This window comes from Lutjanus erythropterus, chromosome 10, assembly GCF_056507025.1.
Source record: "Lutjanus erythropterus isolate fLutEry1 chromosome 10, fLutEry1.hap2, whole genome shotgun sequence".
NCBI lineage: Eukaryota > Metazoa > Chordata > Actinopteri > Lutjaniformes > Lutjanidae > Lutjanus > Lutjanus erythropterus.
Genome location: NC_139326.1, coordinates 21036032 through 21063067, shown reverse-complemented (window position 1 = coordinate 21063067; position 27036 = coordinate 21036032). Strand labels below are relative to the sequence as shown.

The 27036-nt window shown below is 38.4% G+C and overlaps 1 protein-coding gene across 1 annotated transcript; it reads right to left on the bottom strand.

Moving 5' to 3' along the window:
* Window positions 1–885: 885 nt before the first annotated feature.
* On the bottom strand, window positions 886–25580 carry tars1 (threonyl-tRNA synthetase 1). Its single transcript, XM_084728638.1, has 19 exons — window positions 25417–25580; window positions 24150–24227; window positions 23163–23353; window positions 21811–21934; window positions 20788–20912; window positions 19925–20042; window positions 19771–19835; window positions 18993–19071; window positions 18593–18739; window positions 16426–16524; window positions 14304–14470; window positions 11496–11658; window positions 8425–8562; window positions 4946–5023; window positions 4757–4857; window positions 4203–4307; window positions 3911–3983; window positions 1652–1766; window positions 886–1526 (listed from the first exon to the last, which is right to left on the bottom strand). Exons 1-19 carry the CDS (start codon window positions 25474–25476, stop codon window positions 1378–1380), a joined length of 2175 nt encoding a protein of 724 aa, XP_084584764.1. The 5' UTR covers window positions 25477–25580; the 3' UTR covers window positions 886–1377.
* Window positions 25581–27036: the final 1456 nt, after the last annotated feature.

The window sequence follows — 27036 nt, the reverse complement described above, 5'->3', positions numbered from 1 at the left end:
ATTGTATTATGTGCTCATATTTAGGGATCATGGCTGATACCGATAAGATAACCTATTATTTCGGATTTTCGGAAGTTCATATAACCTGTAGTTTATGTGCATCTGAGGATAAGAAAGGCTTAGATGTAGTGAGCAAAGATAAATTAATATTTCATAGCTGACCTGATCAAATCTAACATTACTAGTAAAACAAAAAGAAAAAAACAGTTCTGACTCTTCAAATGTTCATTTATTCACCAAAAACTAATATACTTTGGCTTTTAAAGAATATTTTGCCCAAGAATTCAAAGGAAATGCTTTGGCATCATCATCATCAGGTAAAACTATAGCCAATAATAAGCTATACTTTAATTATTGGAACAATAGATATTAATCATGACATGGTTCCTACACTGGAAATCCAACTTTATAAAAGTAATGTTAGCTTCACAATTCAATCAATATAATATACACATTCAGACAGCTGAATTTTTGATATTTTAAGACCTGCAAAACCCTGCTATCCAACCCGGCTGAGTGACTCCGACATACTTTATTTCTTTATCTAAAACGTAAATTATTCAGTTAGAGACCGATTTATCATGAAAGTGATGCAATTACAATTTCAAGTAGTGTAAAGCACTTTTCTAACCTTTGAAAGTCGCCATTAAAATTTAAGTGTTTTAAAGGATTTCCAGCACCCATACAAACCGCCCGTTTTCTTCTGATAATTTATCGGTCCTGATATTTATTGTGCATCCCCACTCTTATTAACTGACCCTCTTTTTCTACAAATTCTGACTGATTAACAGTTTGCAGTGGCATAATTGTGAAGAAAGAAAAGATTGCTGTTAAATTTCACTACAGAAAAGGTAAATCTTAAAAAAACAACACAGATAACATTGATCAAGAATAAACTGTTTAATTATCAAAATTGTAACTTGTGTACAATTCTCTGATGAAAAAATGACTGATACAAACTGTTAAGACAGTGTGACAAACCATTTCCCCTCTGTTTTAATCAGATCATCATATATATTTGGATTTGACGGACGTTTGATGATGTGTTCTGTAAAGCTGTTTAAGGACCTGATCACATCTTACTAGCTGTATTTCTGATAAGCAGGAGGGATAAAGACAATTATACTTCATTTTATGAGTAAAGCAATATTGAGACTTGATAACCAAAACCACAGTGATACAGTAGAGAGGCAATGGAAGACACCATAAAAAAAGACAACTGTCAAAACTGAAAAGTTGATGTTTTAAGAGGACAAAAAGCAGAAACTAGGCACCGGTAGTTTTATCCCTCAAACAGATTTCAACCACATGGCCCTTTAAAATTACCAGACTTCTGTTGAGAGAAGTGTGACCTGATAGCAGCGAGTTTGAGAAAGTTCAGAAGTCTTCTTCAGCGTTCCGGCTCCTGGTGGTCTTGAGCTGTTTCAGACGCTCGATGCAATCCTCCACAGAGCGCTCGCCATGGACTTTGTTATCCCGGGTGCGTACGTTCACAGTGTTACTCGTCTTCTCCTTCTCTCCCACCACTTTTCCGAGCAGGAAAACAAGCAAAGAGGACAAAAGAAATCAATATCTAGATGGACAGTACGAAAGAGATAAAGAGAGGAAACGACAGACAGAACAGTGAAACGAGACGTGTGTTGACACTGACCCAGGATGAAGTTGTACTGCGCCAACTGTGCATTTCTGATCTTTTTGTTCAGAGTGCAGCCGGGGTCCAGATCCACGTCAGTCATGAAGCCACTGTTGTGGAACTCCTGCTTGACCTGTCAAATTAACCACCGACACAGCCAGAAGTTAAATACAGTTGAGTCTATGACAGCATGTTTTAAAAGTAATCATTTTAATAGACTATATTTTTATGTTTTTCAAAGCTGGAATAGCGTATTTTGTTGTCAGCTTGGCTGTAATGAACCATTATCTTCAGTGTGTGAACCTGCTGTCTTTACCATATCAGGACTGTACAGCTGTTTATTTTACACATGGCAAGTAAACAGTGGGTTCAACACAAAATATGTTTGAATTCTAAAGGTTAATTAAAATTCAAAACAACCTGGGTTTAATTTTGTTGCTCCAGCCATCAGTTCCATCAGTTGCAATGACACTCTACTTGCTAAAAAATATGTCCAAGGGGGAAATACACACGAGCAAACATATGATCAGAGAGACCGTAAACAAGCCAACAGATCAGTCAAATGAGTTTGGACCAAAAGAAAAAAAAAAACAAAGGTGAAAAAAATGTTGCCTAAACTGTCTGTTTTAAAAGTCCATCACAACTAGAGGAGCAATATGTAGCCACTGTCTGTGCAAAAATGAGTACAGCAGGCCAAATGGGTTGAAGCCATAGACCATTTTATTTTAAATAGGTTGTAATCTTGTTTAAAATATGATCTATGGTTGAAGTGAGTTGTTTCCCCCCCCGCCCCCTCCTCCCCATACATTGCAGACACAGGCAGGCTGCAGGAGCTCTGCAACATTATAAATTGACCATAACAAGTGATGGCGACTCCTCCACTGTAAGTTGATGATAATAATGATGTCAGTTGTCTGTCAATGTAAAGTTAGCCCGTCATCCTGAAAACAGAAGCCCACTGCTGTGAAAATACACACTCTAGACTCTGAGTTAAGTGACACCTGTCTCACTGCCAGACTGCCATTTACATATTGCTCAATTTAACAGATCTAAATAGCTACGTCTTCAACAAGCTCATTAATGATTTCTTCCAACTCATGAACAGACACTTAGTCATTCAGTAAACATTCGGCATGAATTTGGTCTGTGAATAATATGAAACATATATACAAAACAGTTATTCAAGTCCAGAAACATAAAAGGAGGTCTGCACACTGTAGCTCCCCTAAGTGCATTTTATATGCACATCCATAATTGACATTTCGAGCCAGTGGTCTTCTGCAGACGTCTGACAGTGTGCAGACCTTCTTTCATATTTTCATTGTTGTCCTATATTGGTTCAACACCTGCCTTAAATGGTTTTTGTGTGAGTGCAACTGCTGTGCATTGTGTTTCTTGAGTAATCAGTCATGGTTTGAGAAGTGTGCAATATAAGGCACTTATACTGTTGGTCAACTTCTCTGAATAGCGATGTTGAGTTGTTTAATATTTTGTTGGCAACGTCCAAAACTTGATGTTTTACAGTATACCGTGCATGCTGCATACAGGTTGTAATGACAGCAGCACTAAAAGTAGAGGGACAACAAACAGCATGGATGTACAGAATTGAGTGAATAAAGTTAGTTTAATATAAAAGATACAGTTCATTATCATTACTAGTGTACACAGCACTGACTCCTTTCAAAATGAAGGATTTAACGGAAACAAAATGCTATTGACTGTCTTTGCTTGATTTTTAATTTTTTCTAGATAGATAAGAGGAAAAATATGTATTTTTGACTGACTCCCTGATTAAATTTTAACTTATTTTACTTTCTCTAAATCAAGTGATAGCTCATCTGGCTAAACTGAGAGCTTGATCACAAATTGTATAATTGTCTGACCCGTAATGTCTTTTGCCCGGTCTGACCTACAGTATTTATAGCAATGTTGCCACATCCAGAGATCAAAGCATTAACTTTGAGTACACTATTATCATATCTAGAACCAATGGCTTGAGCTATGGAAATAAAAGCAACCTAGTAATAAATTGCGGTTTCCTTCAAGTCTTCTTAAGATACAGAAACATGAAGTTCAGAAGAAGTAACGGTATTTTATGTGGTTTTGATGAGCCATCTAGTTCAATAATTTATGTCGATGACCATATAAATTCACACTAATACCACAAAAAACACAGCAACATCACAAAACTTAAACAACATACCAGCCTGTGTGTGCATTGGTAATAAAACAGGAGCATTTGAGTGCTGAGTCACAGTGCCTGTGGTCAGTGTTTACCTTCTTAGCGTACTCCTCACAGGTTGGTCCCACAGGTACAACCATCACCTGACGAGGAGAGAGCCACAGCGGCCTAAAAAAAAACAAAAACAGGACACATTAGCATTTAACTGTTAAGCATTCTGCAAGGTACCTGTGCAAATATTTACACCCCCACAGAAGTTAGTGTTTTTTCAGCTCAGTCAATCTGAAAATCATTTACAGGAAGAAATGAAATAAAACAAAAACATCTCTTGTCTCGAGTGAACTCCCACTTGACAAATCAACCTTTTATAATTGATTGTCTACAAACCATTTTCCTCCGTAGTTTTCGGTCAGAATAGCAATCATCCTCTCTACTGATCCCAGGATGGCTCTATGGATGATCACTGGTCTCTTCTTGTCGTCACCATCATGGCTACAGAACCATTTAAAATGGGGAAAAAATTAGAAACTTGCACAGAGACATCCAAACGGAAAACATCTCATCTGTAGAAATTCATGTTGTGTTTTACAGGACAGCGAGGCTGGTTAAAACAACAAAGCAACAGCAAAATAAAAACAATCTATTGCCTCTGGGGCAGCAACAAAAACCTTGGTGCTTCTCCATAAATTGACATCATATAGTTTCACTCAAGCCAATCCTATTTTCTGTATCCCACATGCCACAACACCAATTTCTCCAGTGTTTTTCATAGAAACATTTATCTTTAATTATCTTAATCTCATTACACAGCCCTTTATTTTATAATGATAAATACACCTTGTAAACTACATTAATTATATACACACAAGCTTTTTATAGTGGCCATTCTTCTGCCATTTTACGTTAATGTGAATTTTAAAAAGCACTAGTATAGGAGCTACCTGACAAAGGAGAGATTGAAGCGGATTGGGAGCTGGAAATCAAGTTGGATTGTGGCACACTGATGGTACCGGCCGATGGCATCCTTGATCTGAATGTCAATCTAAGAAGAAAGAAAGGACACAAATGATCAGCGGTGACCCTCCTGCCGTTCAATTAAAAGTGCATCATTACTGCAGCGCATGTCTCACCTTTGGTCCATAAAAAGCTCCATCACCAGGGTTGAGAACCCATTTTTCCCCGAAGTCGTTCAAGCTGTTCTCCAGTTGCTGTAAAAACAAACACTTACTGCTTTGTTACCATTTCAATGGCTGACCAACATGCGAGTAAACAGTGGTGTTAAGCAAAGCTGTATATTTAGTCCTGACATTTCCTTCATCTGGAACTAATCACTGAACTGAGAAATGTTAACGTCTCAATAATATTTTATGGTTGCTTGTGGGAGTTAATGAGGTGAGGGAAACATGCAGCAAGTTCTGTTCCAGTCACTATGCCAAGTTTACAAGTCACTTTTTTGTGGATATAATTTTCCACCTTTGTGCATGCAAACATTAATCATAAAAGTCAACGCTAAATTTAGGAAATGTTTTCCCCAGAGAAAAGTGTTCTGATAGGTCAACCAAACAGCTGTACAACAAGCTATTACAATCCTCATCTCTTTTTTCCACAGATTGACATATTACACTGGTCATGCTCATTATCCTTACTTTGAGAAATTTGACTGAGAGGTATAGCAAGATTTGCTTTGAAAATATATATATATGTCTCATGGATTTAACCATCTCCCGGATCCTCACACACCGCAATATTCACTGGGACAGAAGTCAGTGTGCAGTATTAGCTGCAAACTATGTTGACTGCTGGTTTCAATGTTTTTTGGGCAAGTGGGTCAGAAATCTTTTACTTGGCCAGATGTATACTGTTTTATTTTACCACAGAAAATTAAGTGTCATGTTTAATCTAGGGCTACAACATCTATAAAATGTCACAAAATAATGAAAAATGTCCATCTATCCAAATATATTCAATTTGCATTTTCATTTGAAAGTATGTTTCAGCTTGACAAACACACATTTAATCTGTGGCACAGTTCATATAGTATCAAAAATTATTTGGCTCTTGCCATAGATCTCTGTTCATATTTTTCCAAAGTTGGGTCCCATGTGGCACAACCAAATCAGCATATTTAGGCTCTCTATCAAGTACAAATGTTTTTTAATGCCATGGCTGTATAGTGGCAACAATCTGGCAAAACGACACGCATGATACAAGGCTTATTATTCTGTATATTGTAATATATTGTGTTATTGTAAGCCAGGTGAAATATTGCCGTTTTTCTAAATATAATTCTAAAAAACTGTCACTGCATAAAGAACATGTGCAAAAAATCTGAGCTAAAAGTTGACTTTTTTTATGCAGAACAGAACAGAGCAGCAAAGATAGATAACACTGCTATCTTGCAGTTGGGGTTTTAATAACAACACAAAATGGACCACCACTACAAAACTTTGCATGTATGATGATAAAATGGTTTAAAAATTGACAAAACATAATATTGCAATATTCAAGTGTATTGATAGTTTTCACACCTTTATTTAATGTCTTTACTATATAGTGTTTTTTTATGAGTGTAAGTTATTTGTAGTTATTTATTTATTGTTGATAATCTATTTAATTATGGGGCAAAGAAGCAGCGGCAGCACAATCTCTGTACTGTAGCCGTTGAGTTCTCTGGTCCATTATGTCCATCGGCAGAATAAAAAGTGTTTAATATTTAAATAGTTACTGAGACCACTGGATTGATTGCTAATAAAATAACATGCTAAAAATAACCACTATCATCAGTAATGTTCTGCTTCCAGCGGGCAAAAGGCGCGAAGTTAAAACAAAGCACTGACGACAGAACAATGAAACCACTGACTGCAAATTAAAAGGAGCCCTTTAAAGTTTATAAAATACAACCAAGTTCAAAAAAGGGGAACAAATAGAAACAGTTATCAGGATTAAATACCCCTATTTGCATTATATCTGGTTCACATTTTAGCATACTGATTAAGGTGTCATCTACTAAAGTGTGATTGTACATGCAGTCCCCTGTGGGGAAGTCACTACATGACTTGTTGGAGCCTAATGGCCAAGTAAAATCTTTCTGTGGATAAGAAAAACAGAGGATGCATTTGAAACTCCAGAATATTTTGAGACCAAGCAGCCTGCTGTAGATGAAGATGCCACCCTTACCCAAACCCTGAATCACCAAACACAAAATGACAAAATCAATATGATAAAAATATAACAATCAATGAAAGGGGAGATAAAACATGGTCAAGGGCAGCGAGGCATAAAAAGCATTATCCTTTTCAGGGAGACTGGAGTTTCCAGCGGTGTTAAAAAAAAAAAACACTTTACAGAGGAAAACAAAACAATCAAACATCTTTGTAGCACAAATCGAGCACTGCACCGCTGGTATAATATTTCACTGGAGAAATAAAACATACTGTATGTCTAACAATCAGATGAAGGGGAAAACAAATGATGCTGAGACTAATCTCACACTGCTGTAAAGTTCAGTGCATGCTGTGTCTCTGTCAGCAGTCACCTTTTCATCCATTCAGAGCCTTCCAGACAAATAAACAATAGGTATTCGCTTCAAATACTTGTGCTACTGATAAAACAGTCAGTCCCTCCAGGAGGATGCAACAATTAGTACAAATTCAACCAATGTCTGTGAACTCTGCTTAACCTTGGAACTTTGTCTAATCACAGCAACTTTTCTGGAAATTTGACCAATCATCGTAGCTTCCTGCGAGTTCCACCAATCATAGCAGTTCCCCATGCAAATGTCATAGATATGCCTTTCATTGAACTTTGTTTTCTTATTTACTTACTTTTTTTGTATTTGTTTTTGTCTCTGGTACTGAAAAGAACTTGAGGTTTGTCACTATTTTACTGACATTTATCAGTGCTCTACGAATTTTACAAAGAATTTTATGCTTGCTGTTTTATTGCAAAATGCACCACAATTTTTTAGAAAAGCTGCACTGAAATCAAGCATTTTAGGCTGCAACAATCCAGACAATGCCCACAAAATCCTGGAAAGGCTGCACAATACAGTAAACTTGTGATACATTTATCTAACAATTGTCATTTAGTGCCAATTTTACAGATTCATCTGTCAGACTTGAAGTTATTCCAAGAGACACCCTAACTATGTTTCATCAAATGCTGAAAGCACTCAGCAATGAAGACTAATTATCACTCAGTTTCACTCACTCTGGTTATGTCTTTCAAGCTTGATTTTAATATTACCTGCTCTCTCCCAGAGCAACTCAGAGCTGAACCCAAGATGTAAAATATAGAGCTGGTCCACAGAGAGTGAACTTGATCTGACAGCCTAGGCAGACGGTGATAGCACTGATGTAGAATCTCTGGAGACGAACAAGTATTTTCTGCTTCAGAACTGATAGCGGTTCCACAGAATAAAACTCATTCATTAAAATATAAATGTTCTCTGGGTCTACAAATCAGACTCTTCCATTTGCTGTCTGCGAAGTAGCTCCAGGATTTCCATCTAGATAATACCACAGATCAGCATCTTAATTCTCCAGTGAGACTCGGTGAGTGCCGCTCACATTTTCAACCATACAAGAGAAACAAGAGGAAGTCTGATTACCTTTTCTGCTTGTTCCCAGACGTCCGGGTCTCCCAGGAACTTCTCCGGTCTTGTGGACAGGTTGAGTTTGAAAGTGAAGCCAAACACATCATACACAGTCCGCAGGAAGTCCAAGCAGCCCTTGATCTCATCTTCAATCTGAGGATGTAACAGAATTTCTATCATCCATCTGGACATGGCTGCAAGTTTTATTTCTAATTTAATCTGTGTTTGTTCTAGTATTAACAAGGAAGAAAATGAGGATAAACGGCTCAGCTTATTGCAGACAATATATCACGAATGAGTACTTTCAGGAACTGTAATTGTGAAACTTATTGCTACTAAAGTTCCAGTAGGGAAATCATGCACTTCCACAACGTGACCAGTCACTTGTATATTATATGGTACAACAGTTTACACCTGGCATTAACATGCATCTTGGGTAATCTGATCAGAGGTGGACAGCAACGATTTTACTATAATAACAACTAAAAATCAGTAGAAATTAGTATTCAATATTAATATATATTCAAAATCAAAGGCAGAATCACAATTTTCCCAGTGTTTGATTTGTCTCCAACCGCGTCTAGTTGCGGCATTTGGCATGTGTCTGAATAAAAAAACACTTCAAAGATGACACAACATAGCTTTCTGGCTGTTATATCACACTTGATACTATTTAGACCATATTTGTAAAGAAGAATTTGAAAATGTAAGTTCATCACAGTTGTCAGGGCATAAAACCAATGACCTGTTGATCTTCACAAATCAATACTCATAGTCACACAATAGCACAGCCTTTGAATTGACAAATCAAACTGAATTGTGGATTTAGTGATACCCTTACCCAGACCACATTCGAATGTGGGTTGGGCCATATTTGGCCACATTCTACTAGTAGCCATTAGTAACTGTAATATCCCCAGATACCTTTAAAAATTGCACAATTTTGAGTTGATGAGTGATTAGCTTTATACAATTTGCAAAAGTGCTACAGCAAATTCTTAATCCTTCTGGCGTTTTTGTAAATTCAGCAAATACAAAACTTTGCAGCTGTTTCTTTCTGTGTTTTGCTTTGAAGAGCAAACAGGAGAAACAGCAAATAGCTCTGTGGTGTGTAGGGACTTTATAACTGAACTACAAGTAGGACACCCATGTTTACTTTCTCTGACTTTCACATTTATGCCTTTCTTTGTCCTTTACGAAGTGAAAACATCAAATTTCCACACAGTCAGGTAAAGTAAAAGTTCAGTTGTTCAGTTACAAAATCCGAGCACAACAGGGAGCCTCTCTCCTGTCCGGCTGCTGACAGCACAGGTAAACCTAGTGTTTATTTGCATAAATGGTGGAGAAGTGCAATCCGATCACAAGTGGTCACTCAAGACACATCTGGACACACATTGTAATGCCAGCTGTGAAGTGACGTACTTTGGAGCTGTCAACTCGTGACTGGCTCAGCCAAGACCCAATTTAAGCAGTCTCTACGTTAGAGGGGACAAGTCTCTCTAAATGTCTCCTAAATGTGAGCTACCATCTGCTGACACTGATTAGAAACTTCATTGGAAGTATGAGGTAAGAACAGAACTTCTCCCCTGGAGTCTGCTTTAAGTTTGTTTGAATTTGGTAAGTAACAAAAGACAGCAAGCAGCACTTTCCAGCTGCTGCAGTCAGAGTGAGAAATTAAAAGTGAAATCATTTGTGTGCAAAGTGTAATCAGATAATTAACTATCCAATTCACTGCCATTACTAATAAAGAGAAAACAAAATCAGTGGGATCCTGGCTCCAAGTTGCTGTGTTAGTACATTTGAAAAAACTAATTAAGAAATCTCTTCGGTCGTCCAAACTCCTGTTTGTGTGCATCGATATTGGCAGCGCTCCTCTTTGGTGAAAGGACTTAATATGCAAGCTGCTTCATGGGGCTGCAGCAGCGTGTGGAGTCCTCTAACTTTACCTGAGAATGTGACAGACTGAACAACATTACCTGACTTTATTCAATAAACTCTGCCAGCAAGATGTTGAAGTGCAGAGAGTCTTCAAACTGGGCTTCTTTCAAACAGGAATACTGGCAAGTGGGAACATTTATCACAAGTATTGCCAGAAAAATACAACAGTGGTATGAATTAAATCCTGTCTTATGAGTACTGCACTGCACTGATTTAGCATTGCACCTTTTTTTCTTCTTTAGTATCAAAATCAATGCAGCAGAACCAGAGAGATTGTCTGTTTTATAGTAAATGCATTCTTCATCCCTGTCAAAACCTCGCACCTACATTACCCACAATGCAATTAAACTGCTGACACTTCAATCAGAGATTTGGGTGTGTTATGCCAGTAAAGTAGCAGCCGATGTAGCCGCAGGGCGCTAGCCTCAAGCAGAGGTGATGAGTGGGTTAGTGAGGTCTGGTAAGTACACTTCTAACTCCACTCCCACTGACTGTTTTTCTTTTTCAGCCCCAACTGATGCAGCCTCAAGTAACCTGACTTTGTGCAGCTTCTTCTGGAGCCACAAAAGGCTCTACTTCTAACTATTGGGCTAACTTCTTCCACATATATACATTGTTGTACTCCAAGACTTGACTAGACATGGATGTGTAAAATTAAAGAAGCTGCCGTTCAAACAGGTGTTATAAGTCAAATATTGCTCTCTCCAATCCAACCAAATTCCATAGATGAAATCTGTTATTTTACCTCACAGAACACAGGAGTTGCTGGGCTATCACTGCCCTTGTAACTTTGTGAATCCTAACTATCCTTCTAAAACACAGAGGCATCCTGTCAGAAAAAGCTGTCTACCAACAAACTGTGGCTAAAAAACCTTTTGCTGTTGACCCCATCCACAGCAGTTCATTGCTTGGCTTCTGTGATGGTGGCCCTCTCTGCTTCTCCTAACTGGAGGTGTGCCAACCAGCATAATACACTGACTATCTATGAGTACCTCATTCAGTTCCACATCAAATAATCCAGAATATCCCTTTAAGTCAAATTTACTGGTTCTATCTGGCATCTTTTTCCATCAGATTTCAGTTACTCTAAAATGTGTGTGTTGGGTGAATTTGGCTGAGTAATGTGAGTGCATCAGTTCAGCTCTCACCTGTTCCATGGAGCAGAAGATATGAGCATCATCCTGCTGGAAGCGGCGAACACGGGTGAGCCCTGTCAGGGCTCCTGACAGCTCGTTCCTGTGCAGGACGCCAAAGTCTGCCATGCGAAGGGGCAGCTCTCTCCAGGAGCGCGGCCGGTGATCAAACATCAGACTGGAGCCAAACACAGAGTGTGAAGAATACACAAATTACAACTGCCAACTCCAACCTCAAGTTATCACGATCACTGAAAATTCTTCTCCTGTTTCAATACTACCATGAAAGACAATCAATATTTGATTTAAGTGACATCCAACAGTTTGACAAAATGTGTTTGCTCAATTTCTATTCCAATATGATCTCCAGAGGGGCTGCCCATGTGGACAGCACAAAGATTGGAACAGTAAAAAGGAGATAAAAGATCTGAAAACAAAGAGCTGCAGTCTGGCTCTTTACACTGCAATGCAGCATTCAGCAGTAAATTGAACTGGGTCATTCAACAACTGAAAATATGGCACAAGCATCAGTCCATTCCAAGTTGAGCTGAACTGGATGACAAACTATTGTAGCAGGGAAATATGAAGCTATTTCACAAAGACTGAGCCAGCTACTGGGAACAAAACCGCAGTGCAAACTCTTACAAGGCTACTCAAATGTGTAAAAATGTTGCTTAATGGTTGTTAGGGTTTATCACATTACTGTGGTGGAATCTTTTTTTTTTGTTAGATATTAAACCAGGGGTGTCAAATGTACGGCCCGATGACTTTGCAAAGTGTGAAAATTACAGAGAGGACATTAATTTTAGGGTTGAAACGATTCCTCGTGTAATTTGATTAATTCAATGACTAAAATCCTGTGCAGCACACTGTGTTTCGCATGTGGGGGTTATTAAAGACCAGAGTATTGATGAGTGCCGACATTTAAATTTTGATGTAATTTATTATCACACGGCTGCAGCATCTCTCCTCTCTGTGTCAATACAGCTCCTCCATACACACACGTACAGTACAGACACACACAGGTCAGTGTGATTCTCTGACCCTGTCTGTATCTGATCTGTTGACTTTCTTCAGCAGCAGGATGTTTTTAAAGCCAAAAAGCCAAACTCTAACTCGCATTTTGGGTTCTTCCCTACATATTAATCCACCCACGATTCGGTTTTCACATCAGCAGAGAAGCTGCGTGTGGAGGAGACTGTTGTTAATGACGGAGTTTATTACAACAGTCGAAACTAACGTGATGGTTAATGACATCAACACCAACCAGATGCACTTATAAGGTTAAACAACTGTATACGGAGGCCTATACGTAAAACAGGAGAGTCTGTGTTTCTCTGTGAGAAACTTTCAGACCTTCTCACAGTAGAGTGAACAGGTGAGGGAGGGGAGGGGGGCACATTGATCACTAATCAATCTATTTTAACATGTTAACAAAGCATTCTGGTGACTGTTTCAGTTAAAATAGTTAGTTCCATCCTCTGTTTGTGGTTTCTGCAGACATTACTACCTTTACTTTTACCACTGTACTTGGAATAAAAAGTAGAAAGTAAAGTAAAAGCAGTAAAAGTAAATCTACAGTAAAAGTAAAGTTACTTTACTGAGTATTTTACCTTAGCAATTTATAGTTGATAAATTAATAGATCTGTCTTATCTTCTCTTTTGTATATTACAATTGTTCTTAAATAAAGCAAAAGTAATGTAACAGAAAAAAATGCACAACACAATATTTCTTATCTGATTACTCGATTAATCAGCAGAATAATCAATAGATTATGCTTTAATTTTACTGGTCCGGCCCACTTGAGATCAAATTGGGCTGCATGTGGCCCCTGAACCAAAACGAGTTTGACAACCATGTATTAAACTAAATATTGTACCTAAGTTAAATATTTTGTATCACGACAAGAGACTGAGCTCATTTAATCCTTCAAATAGATTAAATGCTGCAAAAAAACAAACAGCCGTGCCTCCAACAAACAGTTTGTCCGATCAGAGACAGAAACCAACTAAAAATATCTATTTCACACCACAGCAAGACTTGATACTCAGTGTGTGACAGAATTGGGGTGTTTTTTTCCTTTAGACTTTATTTTCCTTCTTTTTTGGTTCCTTGATGAAATTTAAAACCATATTTTCAAAGAACGCTGAATGTAAAGGAAAGGGAGGCATCACCAGTAGAACTGGGGCAATTCGTCGACTTAATCAATATCGTCAATTATGAAAATATGTTGATTTCCATAATGTGTGTTGACGCGTCAGAGCAAGGGTTCTCCCAGAGAGCGAGCTGCAGCTAACAAACCTCACCACAATTGTCTAAAGAGATGGATCAGTAAGTAAGCTCTACAAACTGGACATAGCTTCTCACAGTAGTACAACGGCGCTGCACAAGCGCTGAAAGTGAAAGCACCAAAGTGCTCTGTCAGGCAGCAGCGGCAATAAAACAGCACGGTTGTGTGTACTTTTTGTCTCCACCCAAGCATGATACATTAGGATTATCATTTGTTTATTATCACAGCCTGTAACATACTGTTTCTATCATTTCTGCCAAAATAAATTCATCATGATTATCTTAATGGTTTATTACTTCAGTGATAAAATCAATCTATGTCTGACAAACACTATTATCATTATTCAAGTGTGCTTTGTGTCTATTTTTCAGGATTACGATTGAATAAATAATGAAATATTAGTGAGGTAGATTTTTGACATTTATTTGGAGTAAATTAATCGTTACATTAATCAAGTAATATCGATAAATTAGTAGTTAGATTAGTCAACTAACCAAAAAAAAAAAACACTGCTAGGTGCAGCCCTACTCACCAGTGTCCAGGGCAGTTCATAGGCTTGAGGGCGAAGGTCTCCTTCTCTGCCTCGAAGGAGAACATGTTCTCACTGTAGTGCTGCCAGTGTCCGGAGGTCTGCCACAGCTTACTGTTGTAGATATTGGGTGTCACCACCTCCTGGAAACCCCTCTTCCTGTACTCGCTCTGCCAAAGACAGAAGAGTTTTAATTTAATCTTCTTTGTGAGAAAATCTTGTTCTGAGTCCCTGGCACCTCATGCAACCCAGCTTCATAATGCTCTGTACACATCACAACATTTGGTTAAAACAGTTTCTGTCAACACCTGGGGACTCACTGATAAATTGTGCATACACTCTCAAACATACATAACTCTGCATGCAAAGGCTGAGATTTTGACAGAGCAAACTACCTCTGAGTATACTGTGCTGCTGCATATTCACATTCCAGTTTGTTTACACATTATGAAAGGGATAAACTAGGGTAAACTGAAAGTAAAAGGGAGGCATTTTGAAAGTAAAAGGGAGGCATTTTAAAAGTGCTTTAAGGCACCTTCAGTTGGCCTGTTTGGTCTGATGTCTACTTTTGAATTTAAAAAAAAAGAAAGAAAGAAAGAAAAACGCTTAGAGATAATAAATAAAGTGGAGCAATTTATTTTGAATCCTGACAGTCATATACCCTACAGATATTTAGATGTGCTAGGTGTTTTGTTGCTTGCACAGGCAGAGCCCTTTTATAAACACATCTCATTACTCAAAATATCCTCAGTCAGAAAACTGTTTTATAACATTAAATTGAAATAGCTTCCAATGTGACCTGCATTGTGACTGCAATGACTGAAAACCAAGAAAGTGAATGTTTTAAATCAGATTGATTTTGTGGCTCTTCATAATAGAGCAGGTGCAGCAAAGCCTTTTGTCAATGCTGTCAAACACTTTTCAATTTAGTCCAAATAATTGGCCACCAATAAAAAGCTTTTTTGAGATTCTTAAATAGGTTTGTGTTCAAAGGTAGACTTCACAATGAGGACATTTTTATATTGCCTGGCCAAAGATGAGAAATGTCAAATTGAGTAAGCATAAATTAGACATGGGAACACTCATTTTTAGCATTATTGTTGTGGGAAGAGAAGGCATGCATATGAATTGGCATCTACTATATGTGCATGCACATACAAATCGTGTTTTAAAATGAATTTGTTTTTCAAATCCGAATGCCAAAAAAGTTAAAACGTTGTGTGAAACATAGATAAAACATAATGCAATGATTTGCAAATACTTTCCCACCTATATTCAATAGAATACAGTACAATGTGATCAACTTCGGGTTAGTTGGAGATGGGGTTATGTTTACCACTGGGTTTTATATCAAGGTTTGTAGTAGGCAACTGGACTTGATAGAGTTCTTCAAGACGTTTCGCCTCTCATGCAAGAAGCTTCTTCAGTTCTTACCACTGTGTTCCATCACCTTTTCTTTTAACAACACTGGGGACATTAATTGTAGAAATTTTGAATGTCAAATTCTTTCCCATTCTTGCCAGACTACAGGTGCTCAACAGTTAGGGGTTTCTGTTGTTGTATTTTGGCTTTCATAGTATACCACACATGTTCTGTGGTAGACAGGGTTGGACTGCAGCCAGGTCTAGTCTAGTACCTGAACTCTTTTACTGTGAAGCCAACCTGCTGTACCACATGCAGAAATAAGCAGGGACATCCCATGACATGTTGCTCCAAAACCTTTATGTGCCTTCCAGCATCAATGGGGCCTTCACAGATGTGACAGTTACTCATGATGCCATGAGCACCAACACAACCCATAACATCACAGATGCTGGATTTTGAACTTCAACATCTCTGGTAACAATCGGGATGGTTCTTTTCCTCTTTAGCCTGGAACTGTAGTTTTGAAACTACAACAAACTATAACAATTTATATGGGCATACTTAGCCATAGTTTAAACTCCTTAAGTGATTTTAATTTGCAGCAGGTTAACTCAAGGCCCAAATCTGTTCTTTGCTTCTCCCAAAGTCTCTGTGCAAATTTAAACCTTCTGACTGGCACTCTCTGTCTTTTCTGATGTCTTAAAACTTTGAAGTGAGATCACAGCAATTATCCACTGTGGGTCTGACAGCTTTGACTTACTCTGATGAACTCAATCAGGGTGTTGTAGATGAAGGCTCCCTTTGGCAGGAAGAAGCAGCTCCCTGGACTCAGGTCATGGAAGAAGAACAGGTCCTGCTCCTGATTGAAAAAAAAAAAGGTTTGTTGGTGTGTGATTGAAAATTTAAAGGGGCCACCACTCAGGCCAAACTGGTTTCAATTAGAAATAATGAAACAGCTCATCACATATTACTGTAGCCTGGGTTTGTCTAACAATGTAACTGTCCTCCTGTCTAGCTTGCTTTTCCACACCTGTTTTTATAACGAATAAATGGCAACAACACCCACTCCCTGAACTGTCAAATTCCCTGACAACAACTAAGTAACACATTTTTTAAATGGTAATAAAAGCAGCCTTCCAGACAAACAAAACTGCAAACGAAAGTGTTTCAAAGACTGTAATGTAGATTTACAGTAACTGACTGCTGCCTCTTGCCTTGGGTTAATTTTGCTATCACTCACAGCGGAAAATGGGTCATGGGTAGATTTTTATCATGCCATTCTCTGTATTTCTTTCTAGATTGATATGTAAATGAACAATATATGTAAATGAACAACTCATTAAGTAAGTGAAATTTTCTTTGACATTTAAAAACATAACTTCTACTAATTAATTGGAGTAGTGGAGAGAGGTTATAGACCTAGAGGGCAGCAACTTCAGCCCGTCTGACCGGCAGGAGAGATGCTTTGTGGGCCACACTTTTATTTACTCTGACCTCATCTGATCTTTTCACATTACAGATGACAAAGAAAGACTTTAAAATGTGAGCTAAAATTGAGACTCATGTCGGCTGACAGTAAAGCTCGGTATCGGCACTCCGCACCTTTAAGGTATTCAAAAAAATAACCCAGTACTAAGTAGTATCAAAACTTATCCAGTCAAACGATACCTGCATTCTATCCTTTATGTACCCTGGTTGAAAAACAAACAAACAAAAAAAATACTATTTATACAGTTTTGCTCACAGCCAATCACTGCAAGCATTGTTTTATTTAATGTGATGGGCAACTGGCCTACTATTGCAGCAACTAGATCCAATAAAGTCTGGTGAGGTGAAGTCATGCACTTTTAATTTGATGGAATCAGCATCTCATCTTAGCAAGATGCCATCAAAATGTTCAAAAATATGTCCATACTACACTGCTGTGTGTCTGATGATAGATAGATGATAGATCAACACATAAATCATCATTGTAATAATATCTTTTATCAATAAAAGAGTGGAAAGCAATATACAGGCAAGCAGAAAAGAGAGGAAGCAGCTGCACACAATGCAACATCATGAACAGACACACTCGCTTTATACAGACAATGACCTGCTCTATTCACACACACAGCTCACCCTGACTTTGGACTAGAAACCTGGCAGGGTTAAGTCCAGGGCAACTGACGCACCTTTGTGTTCAGACATACAGCTCCTTCGGGTAGTGTCTAGATAAGTGCAGAATTGCAGTGCTTGTGTGAAAGGGTTTATACCGAGAGAGACCTTGCAGCTTCTTCCTCCACTCTCTCCCTGCCCAGCCTAGACTTGTATGACCTGGATGACCCATATACTGCATCTATTATTATTAATCAGCCCACAGAGAGAACTAACTTGTTGTTGGCCTTATTTTAATTCTGTGTTGCTTTATTATTGTTTTGCGTCTTACACGTAGATAAATGTTTCCTTTTCTCTGGGCTTTATGACTGTACCATGAGTTGTAGATATTGTTATATTTTGTTTGGATGCATGTTTTGAGCTACTTCATCCTTTGTATTGTATCTCACTGCCTATGTTAAATTGTATATAAGAAAACTTAAATAAATAAATTGAAACAAAGAGTCACCTTTACCAGAAAATCGAACTATATTGCTGCAAATGCACCAGGAGTACGGTATTTTCACACTGCTCAGAAGTGGCTTTGAACATTCTGTCTGTTGAATCGGTGTGACTTCAAATCAGACACATCAAACCCAACCCTGGTTCTTACACTTTAGAAGTATTCTACCTGTATATTTGTTTTTAATGGGATCATTGCTGCAACTCTGCAGTCAAATCACAGCTTCACAAACTTCACATCCATTAAATAACCTTCCTTTGTAAGAATACAACCTATACATACAACCCTCTTTTGCTAACTCACATTTTCTTCACATTTCAGTTCATACCCGGCCTAGTTTGCGGTGATCTCTGTTCTTGGCTTCCTCCTGAAACTTCTCCCACTCTTTGAGCATTTTGGGGTCAGGGAAGGAGATTCCATAGATCCTCTGGAGGGTTTCCATGTCCGCCTTTCCCTCCCAGTATGTAGAAGAATTCTAGCACACCATAAGAGGAATATGTTAGCTTTCATCATTCTTTTGTGTCCATCAAATCCCTTGAGAATAAAACATAAGGTAACTCTGCTCTAGAAACGGGAACAAATGTGTTTACTGCCAGACATTCAGTCCAGAGGCTACAGCGCTTGAAATCCTACTGGTTTAATCAACAATAAATCCACATATACATTAACAACAGTTTTCATACATCAGTTTATGTACATAATGCACTGCTGAAAACAAAAAGGCTCACCTTGTGGATCTTAAGTGCCTTGATTTTTCCAGTATGTCTCACGTGGGGCCCCCGACACAAGTCGATTAAGGGACCACACCTGAAACAGAATAACTAACGTCATTCCTTGTATTTATATTCTGGATAGGTAATGTGCAAGATACTGTGGAATGCAAATCACCAGTTCATGCTGACAGGTGCAATGACATGAGATTTGCTCTGAAATACAAGAGATTAATGGCTAAACGGAAGCACTGGAGAAAGAATTAAAATTAGGAAGAAAGTAAACCCATAGAAACTGGAGGCTTTGTAGGTAAGCTAATTAGCTAGCTTCTCCATGAAATCCAGACAGATGCTACAGCAGGAACCAGGGGACAAAGTTTGTAAAAACAAATAGCAAAAAAAAACCCCACACAACTGTAACAGAAAAACAAAGTCATTCGGATTAAACTTTTGTGGATATCTGCAAAGGTTAAATGTACATGCATTTTGCAGTTAAGGAATTTTAGACTTTGCTTACAGCATCCAATTAATAAATAGACCTTCACAAACTAAATTTAAGATTATTTAATACTTTTTAAGGCTTTATATCAGTATGAATTTAAGACTTTTTAAAGGGCCTGTAGCCACCCTGGAAGGAGACCTATGGCAGGTTTCGACAACACAGACAATACTTCAAGAAGGATCAATTCATTCTTGGCTTTGGTTTTTGGATTTGTTGATGGATTAAAAAGTGTAGAATACCACCAGAATTACACTTTACAGATTAAACTTTCAGATGCACAGAGCCTAGACTCACCTGTAAACTGTGGTAGTCGGAGTGGTGACCTTCTCATTCAGAATGCGGCACTTAAACTTGTTGTACTGTTGAGGAGAAGACACAGTTTTAGAGTTCTTTTATTTCTGAAATGTTACCCACTTTTTTTTTTTAATACATCTGTGTTTTCAGATACCTTGAACATTTCCAACAGAGTTTCCTTCTTTATCTCCAGCCTCTCAAATGGCTGCTTCTCCTTCACGATTTTCTTGCACAAGTTCTCCAGACATGGGAAGTCATTGCTTGATACGCCCCTGTCCAAAACATTAAAAGATAAACACAACATTGAATTCAACGACAGTGACTGTGTTATGTAGTTCATTAACATGCAAACTGCCATCACTGCTAAATTTAGTCTGCCAGTGTTTCTAGAGGGCATCAGGGGTCTGACCAGACATTTAGCCATGTTGCCAGACGTTTTGTTCACCAATGTAATTCTTTGACTTCCAGAAACTGATAACCTCTGTCTGGACAAATAGTTAAAAGTCCTTGGCTTTAGGGCTTGTGCAATGTCAAAACATCCTTGAAAAAACAAGAATTCCATTAGCATAAAATGACTTCATTAAGGAGGTTGTAGAATTAATTAGACAGCACTCCTCACGCTCTCCTGCTGCCTGAAGCAGAGAGAAATGCATCTGTTTCAGGGAAAGGTCAAGTGAAAAAGCTGTTTATGAGGAAGAAGTGTCGAAATTTCTGAGGATGTCTCAACACACTTTGAAACCTTCACTGGAGTAATCTCTGTGTTTTGAACAGATTTGCTTTTAGTCTTCCAATCCTGTGGGCAGATATGGAAAGATGCCATTTCAAATCCACACCCAATAAAAATCCAGCTCAACAGCATTAGTGTCATTACAATCCACCTATTTGTGTTTGCCACCGGTCTCAGACAGTGAACCAGACTGACAGCCGCTAAGCCTTGAAGTACACACCAAAATAACACTGGGGTGACTAACAACTAATTATACTGACACATCTGAACCCAAAGCCTGCACGACTTACTCATTGTTCTCCAGGAACATGTCGTAGTAGAAACCGTTCTCGATGGGGGGACCATAGCAGAGGCAGCCTCCATACACCCTCTCCATGGCTTCACCCAAGATGTGAGCACTTGAGTGCCAGTAAACCTAAAAATATAAAAAAATATATTGTTTGATTAGCAAAATAGCTTTATAGTCTATCCCTTTGTGTTTATTAAGAATGAGAAGTATACTGTGACCTTGATGTCTGTGCTGATGTTACAATTCACTGTGCTGCAGACTTTGTTGAAGACTCTGAAAAAAATTTAAACCACCTAAACTGTGTAAAATCAGCTCTTTTGAATGCTGACAGTACAAAAGATGTTAAAAAATCTGCAAAATATGCAGATCAAACTTAGTGACAAATGGTACCATAAAGAGCAAATTGACTAAGACTTTGGAATCTCTCCAGTACTTAAAAATGTCAACTGACAAATGGCTCTTCTTCAGGTAAAATATTCAGCACCTTGTATAGATAATGAAGCTGAAATTGGGCTTTTATTTTAGGAACAGGTCTCATTATTCTCTTAAGAGGCCAGTTGCTGCCACTTTTACGACAGTACATGATTGCAGCAGGATTTTACATTCTCACGTCTCCTGTTAATGTGTCTGTGGCTCGGACACTTGATGAATCACCAAGCTTTGGGGTTTATTATTGATTGTACACTTCTCATTCATCACTTTAACCTTGCATGCTCAGGTTAGCTGCCCTAACTACAGATCAATAAGGTTGGATGAACTGCAAGATGCTGGTACTGGCAAGTAATCACCAGATTTTGTGTGTCAAAGACATTTCTAGCATGTCAGAAATATTTTCAGAAGCTTTCTCAGTTAAGTTAAAACACTGGCAGGTGAGTATAGTTGATGGTGCACAATAATGAGTAAACTGTGCATCTAGAAAAAGAGGACTTTACAACCCTCTCCTCCTCTCACTCATATGTGGGGGGTGAGGAGGGTAAAAAACTAAATATAAGCAGATGTCAGATCAGGGATGACGTGGACTTACAGCTTGGGCCTCCTCATCATCAAACTTCAGCAACTGAAGGCTGCAGTCATCTTCCAAAGGTCTGTCCAGGTCCCACACACTGTTATTCACTTTAGCAATCACTGTGTTGTCAGCAAGGCCTTGACTGGATGGAAAATATGACAATATTCCACGTCAAATTATTGTGCAGTTTTACAAAAAAAAAAAACATATCCTGTGACATCCTCTAAAACTAACATATTAAAAAAGTCAGGTCTAAATGATGATCAAACATACATGTAAATAAATACTGCAATACCCATAAGGCTGTCCAATATTGATCTAACTTGTTTAAGGTGGTGCATGCCTATAAAATTTGTTTTTCCTTTTAACTTAAAAAGCTTCTGCTTTCCTTCTTTTGAAATAAAAAAGTAAACAGCCATGACCTAAGAATGTGCAAAAACAATGGCAACAATTGTCTCTGACAATTAATGTTTGAATTATGTATGTACAACTGCAAAACTAAGACAACGCAGCAGTCAGTGGTAGCGATGTTATAAAAAAATACAATAATATAAAATAAAATAATTAACCATGTAATATCACAATAGATACTATGATGTATACATATATTGTTGCATCCCTTTTGCTGTGGATTTGAATTTGGATTTTTTTTAAAAAAAGGTATTTTAACAAGACTACTTTGAAGTTGTCCAAATGCTTCTGAAATTACAACACAAAACTGTCTCATTGTCTTGAATTTTAGGACCTAAAAACAGGCTTAAGGTGCTTAAGGTTAAAAAACCCAGTCATGTACACCAATGTGCTTGTTGCATCATTTAGAGATTTCAGAGGTGGGGCTGAGTTTGGCACTTGGAAGTCATATGAAGCAACGCTGGCCTCTACTCATACAATCATGGTGATAGAGCTGCTGACATTTCCCGCAGCTTTTTTTTTTTCAGTGTTTACTGTGCAGTCTGTTCATGTGACCTTTGGTTATCAACATTTAATCGCTGTTAACGCTTTCTTTACACCTATTATATGCTGGACTGTGCTGGTAGGGAGCTCATTCTCAGACTATCTCAAGACAAGGTTTCTTCTACTTTATTGACACTAATGAGGTGTCTTTGTCAGAGTATTTTCTTGTCTTCGGTGGACGGTCTTAGGTTGGTGGGTGTCATTTCCAATTATTGTTTTCATAATGTGGGTGTTGTGAAGCCTTTTGAAACTAACAGTGATTACAGGCTCTACAAATACATTTGACAGCTAGTCTTTGGAAATTACATTCCTGAGGAACCCTTGAGCTTTTCCTTCTTTTTTTGTGCTACAGTTCATGAAAGTGAGGTGTCACATTTAGAAAGTAACAATTACAGCAATCTCATCATCACACTGACCTGATTCCACAGGCCACCTGGTATGGTGTGGTCTTCCATGACTCAGCATCCACCACCTTTCCGTCGGGCAGGGTCACTTTAATGGCTCGGCTGTTATTTGCTGCCCTTTCTGCCATCAGGGCATCATGCTCAGCTTTCAGCTTTGCGTACAAAGTGAGACGCTCATCAATGTACCCAGGTGGCGGTGAGAGCTGAACAGGAACAAGAAAAGACGGGTAAAAGGGGGGCTGAGTGATAACGTCGTCTCTGTGAAAACTTGCCATCAGGTACTATTATGTACAAAAAGTTTAAGTCTCTCTTAAAGAAAAAAAGTCCAGTAGATAACAATCAGAAATCAACCTGTGAGGGAGATTGCATTCCACAAATTATTTGGTGAGGAAATGTTTGCGTACCCACTAGTCTCTCAGCCTACCTCATCTGTTTGTATAATTATACAATGAACATCAGGGCAAACTGTGAGAGCACAAAAGACATACTCAGACACTGTACCTCTGAAGGACTGAAACCAAAACCAAAATATTTTGCAGTGACAGTTACTGCTGAAATATTTTCTGCTCTGAAAGTCAATTGCATCAGTGCTGAAACTATGTCAGTGTGACAACATTGTTAGACCACTTATTCATTGCATTTGAACAACTCTGCTTTGTTAACCATATTAAATGATTTACTATACTAGAAGCTGACCATAAACCTTAACACCCAGTAAGCCAGTGGGTGCCTGCTTTCAGCTATTTGAGCTGATTATTTATGCTTAATTTCACTACATGTTCTTTTATGCCTTTATATTTCTATATTTGTTTTTATATGTACATACTGTTCTCTGTCTGCAGCAGCACAGTGACAAAGGTATTGGATCTCTTGAATCATGCAATGACAGATTTACACAAATACAAGATATATACTATAATTTAAGTTCTTGTAAAGACACCATGACAATGTCTAATAATAGGATCTATGTAATTTCTGACACATAAGTGAACAACTCACCTCAGCTCTGCCTCCAGAGTCACCAGCAGCACTTTTAGCCTTCTTCTTTCCTCCATCTTTACCACCTTCAGTCCCTCCCTGTCCAAAAATGACACTATTAGGTTAATGAACTTTTATCAAGAAGAAAGTTTAGTGTGGCTGGTTCAGATAGATACCATACAGATGTGAAATGTACACACCATACTTACACAATGTCTGACAACATTAGTTACATTTACAGCTTACATTACACCAATAAACACTACACAAAAATGTTATTTTAAAGAGGCTTTCCTTATTGCTAGTTACATAGCCTATAGCACATAGAGTAGGGTTGCAACTAATGATTATTTTATCACCAATTAATCTGTCAATCATTTTCCAGATTAATCGATTATTAATTGAGTAGTGGTTCAGTTAGTGAAATTTGCCTATCATTGTCTTCCAAAGCCCAAGCTGACATCCTCAAATGTCTTGTTACGTCCAAAACACAAAGATATTCCGTTTACTGTCATAAGAGGACTATAGAAACTACAAAATATTTACATTTGAGAAGCTGAAATCATAGAATTTGGACATTTTGTAACTAAAAATGACTGGAAACATCTAGTTGATTACCAAAATAGTTGGCAAGTAATTTAATAATCGATTAATCGTTGCAATTCTGGCACATAGCTGATAGAAAATGACTAATGACCTCAAAAAAGTCCCAATGGGAATGTAGAAGTGGTTCACGCCTTTTGTTAAAACGTACCATAAAGTACTGTTAGACATCTATGAGTACAAACTACTTCTAAGAGTGATCTTTGTATTTAAAAAATCTGTTTAGTCTACTGGACATGTGCCGATGTGAAAACAGAACATAACTGATTCATGCGATGTCCTTCTTTTTGGTCTAACGTGCGTGTGAGGCCACCGGTTATCAGTGACACATTAAATTGTCAGAATTTTGATTGGAGTTTGGCTTAGGGCTCCCTTCCTGACCACAGTGAGCAATACGTGTAACAAGGAACTGCGTTAGTCAGACCAAACTAGCCGACTGGGCTCGCTTAACTGCCATGTGGAACAAACGAAAATGTGTCTCTAAACAAAAATGAAAGTAAAGCTGCTGTTATCTGGAGACAACATGGCGTCAATCATAAAATAGAGCTATTTACTTAGCGTTAAGTTAAAGTTAGCACCACATTACTATAGGCTGAATGACAGCATGGATGCGACTACAGGCTAGGCTAGCTGCTAACTGGCTAATATGGATTAAATAACTCCGACAACGAGACTTAAGTATCACCTTTTTTCCTTCGTCCACTTGTAATTCGCTCATTTTCTCCACGACGGTCTCGTCAGCCATATCCAGTGAAAAGCTACCTCCTTTTCAGAGATAACTTTTGCAGTGTGGTTCAGTGGTTTGTCCTGCAGCCTGTCAGGGTGCCGGGTGAGGGCTGATGACGTTACCCGGATATTGCGATTCTGATGCAATATTACCGAAGCAGGCGGTGCTCTGTATGTCAGAGGATAACATCAGCCGGTCTCCACAGAAATTACTCTATTAAAACAGTGGTGTTTACTTTTTGAACCCAGTGCATGGTTGTGTAAACATGTTGCAAATCATTTACAATATACGTAGCTGCATCACAAAATATTTCCTATAGGTTTCACTGAAGCCCATGATATATTTTCTAATAATGCCCTTTCTAATACTTTTTCTGTGGTTTTCAAACTAGGTTCTAGGGACCAGCAGGGGTCCCTGGGTGAGTTATATTGTGTCTCCAGCCAAGAGAGGACTTGAATATTTTAACTTTTATCACATTTATGGGAAGCTGAAACCACGGATGAAGGAACAGGTTTGGACATTTTGATTGATTGCGATCAGTGCTGGGGGCAAGATAAGATAAGATAAGGTCTTTATTGTCATTGCACAGATTGTCAGTGTAGAGTCTGTTCTAGCCTTTCTTATAAAGATGTGACAAAGTAACAAGTTAAAGTGCTCTCATTAAGCAACATGACACATTAGTTTTGAAATTCAAGTACTAGGCTGTCTGTAACAATTCTACTACATTTTCATCACTGCGAGAAGTACCGTCATCTGCACCTGTCAGCAGAGGAGACACTCGTCCTCGTGAAGGAGGATAAAATGTTCCTTTATTAGTCCCACAAAGGGGAAATGTTCAGTGTTATAGTAGCAAAGTGGATATAAAAAATATAAAGAAGCATCAATAAAAATATTAAATAAAATATAATAATATAAACAAGAGGAAATATAAAAATAGGGGCAATATAAATAGGGGAAATGTATACAGTATAAACAAACTCAACAGTTGAATTTACACCATTGCACAGAGGAAATATTGATGTTGCACACTGAAATTAAAATTCACCAATATTGGACAGTTGGTGTACATTATAGTGCAGTCAGTTTTGGTGAGTATGCAGTCTACTGGGAGCAGTGCTGGTTGTACAGTCTGACAGCTGCAGGAGGGAAGGAAGGACCCGCGATAACATTCCTTCACTCACTTTGGGTGAAGCAGACTGTTGCTGCAGGAACTCTCCAGTGTGTTATAGTGTCCTGCAGGGGGTGGGAGCCATTGTCCATCATGGATGACAGCTTCACCATCATCCTCCTTTCTCCCACCTCCTCCACTGAGTCGAGGGTACATCCCAGGACAGAGCTATTCCTCCTTATCAGTTTGCTCAGTCTCTTCCTGTCAGCTGTTGACATTTTGCTGCCCCGGTAGACCCCTCCATAGAGAATGGTTGATGCCACAAGAGAGTCAAAGAAGGTCTGCAGGAGTACCCCCTGCTATACAAAATACCTCAGTCCTCTGACCAGGTAGAGTCTGTTCTAGCCTTTTTTATAAAGTGCAGCTGTGTGGGGTGACCAGTCCAGTTTAGATGTCACCGTCCAAATATC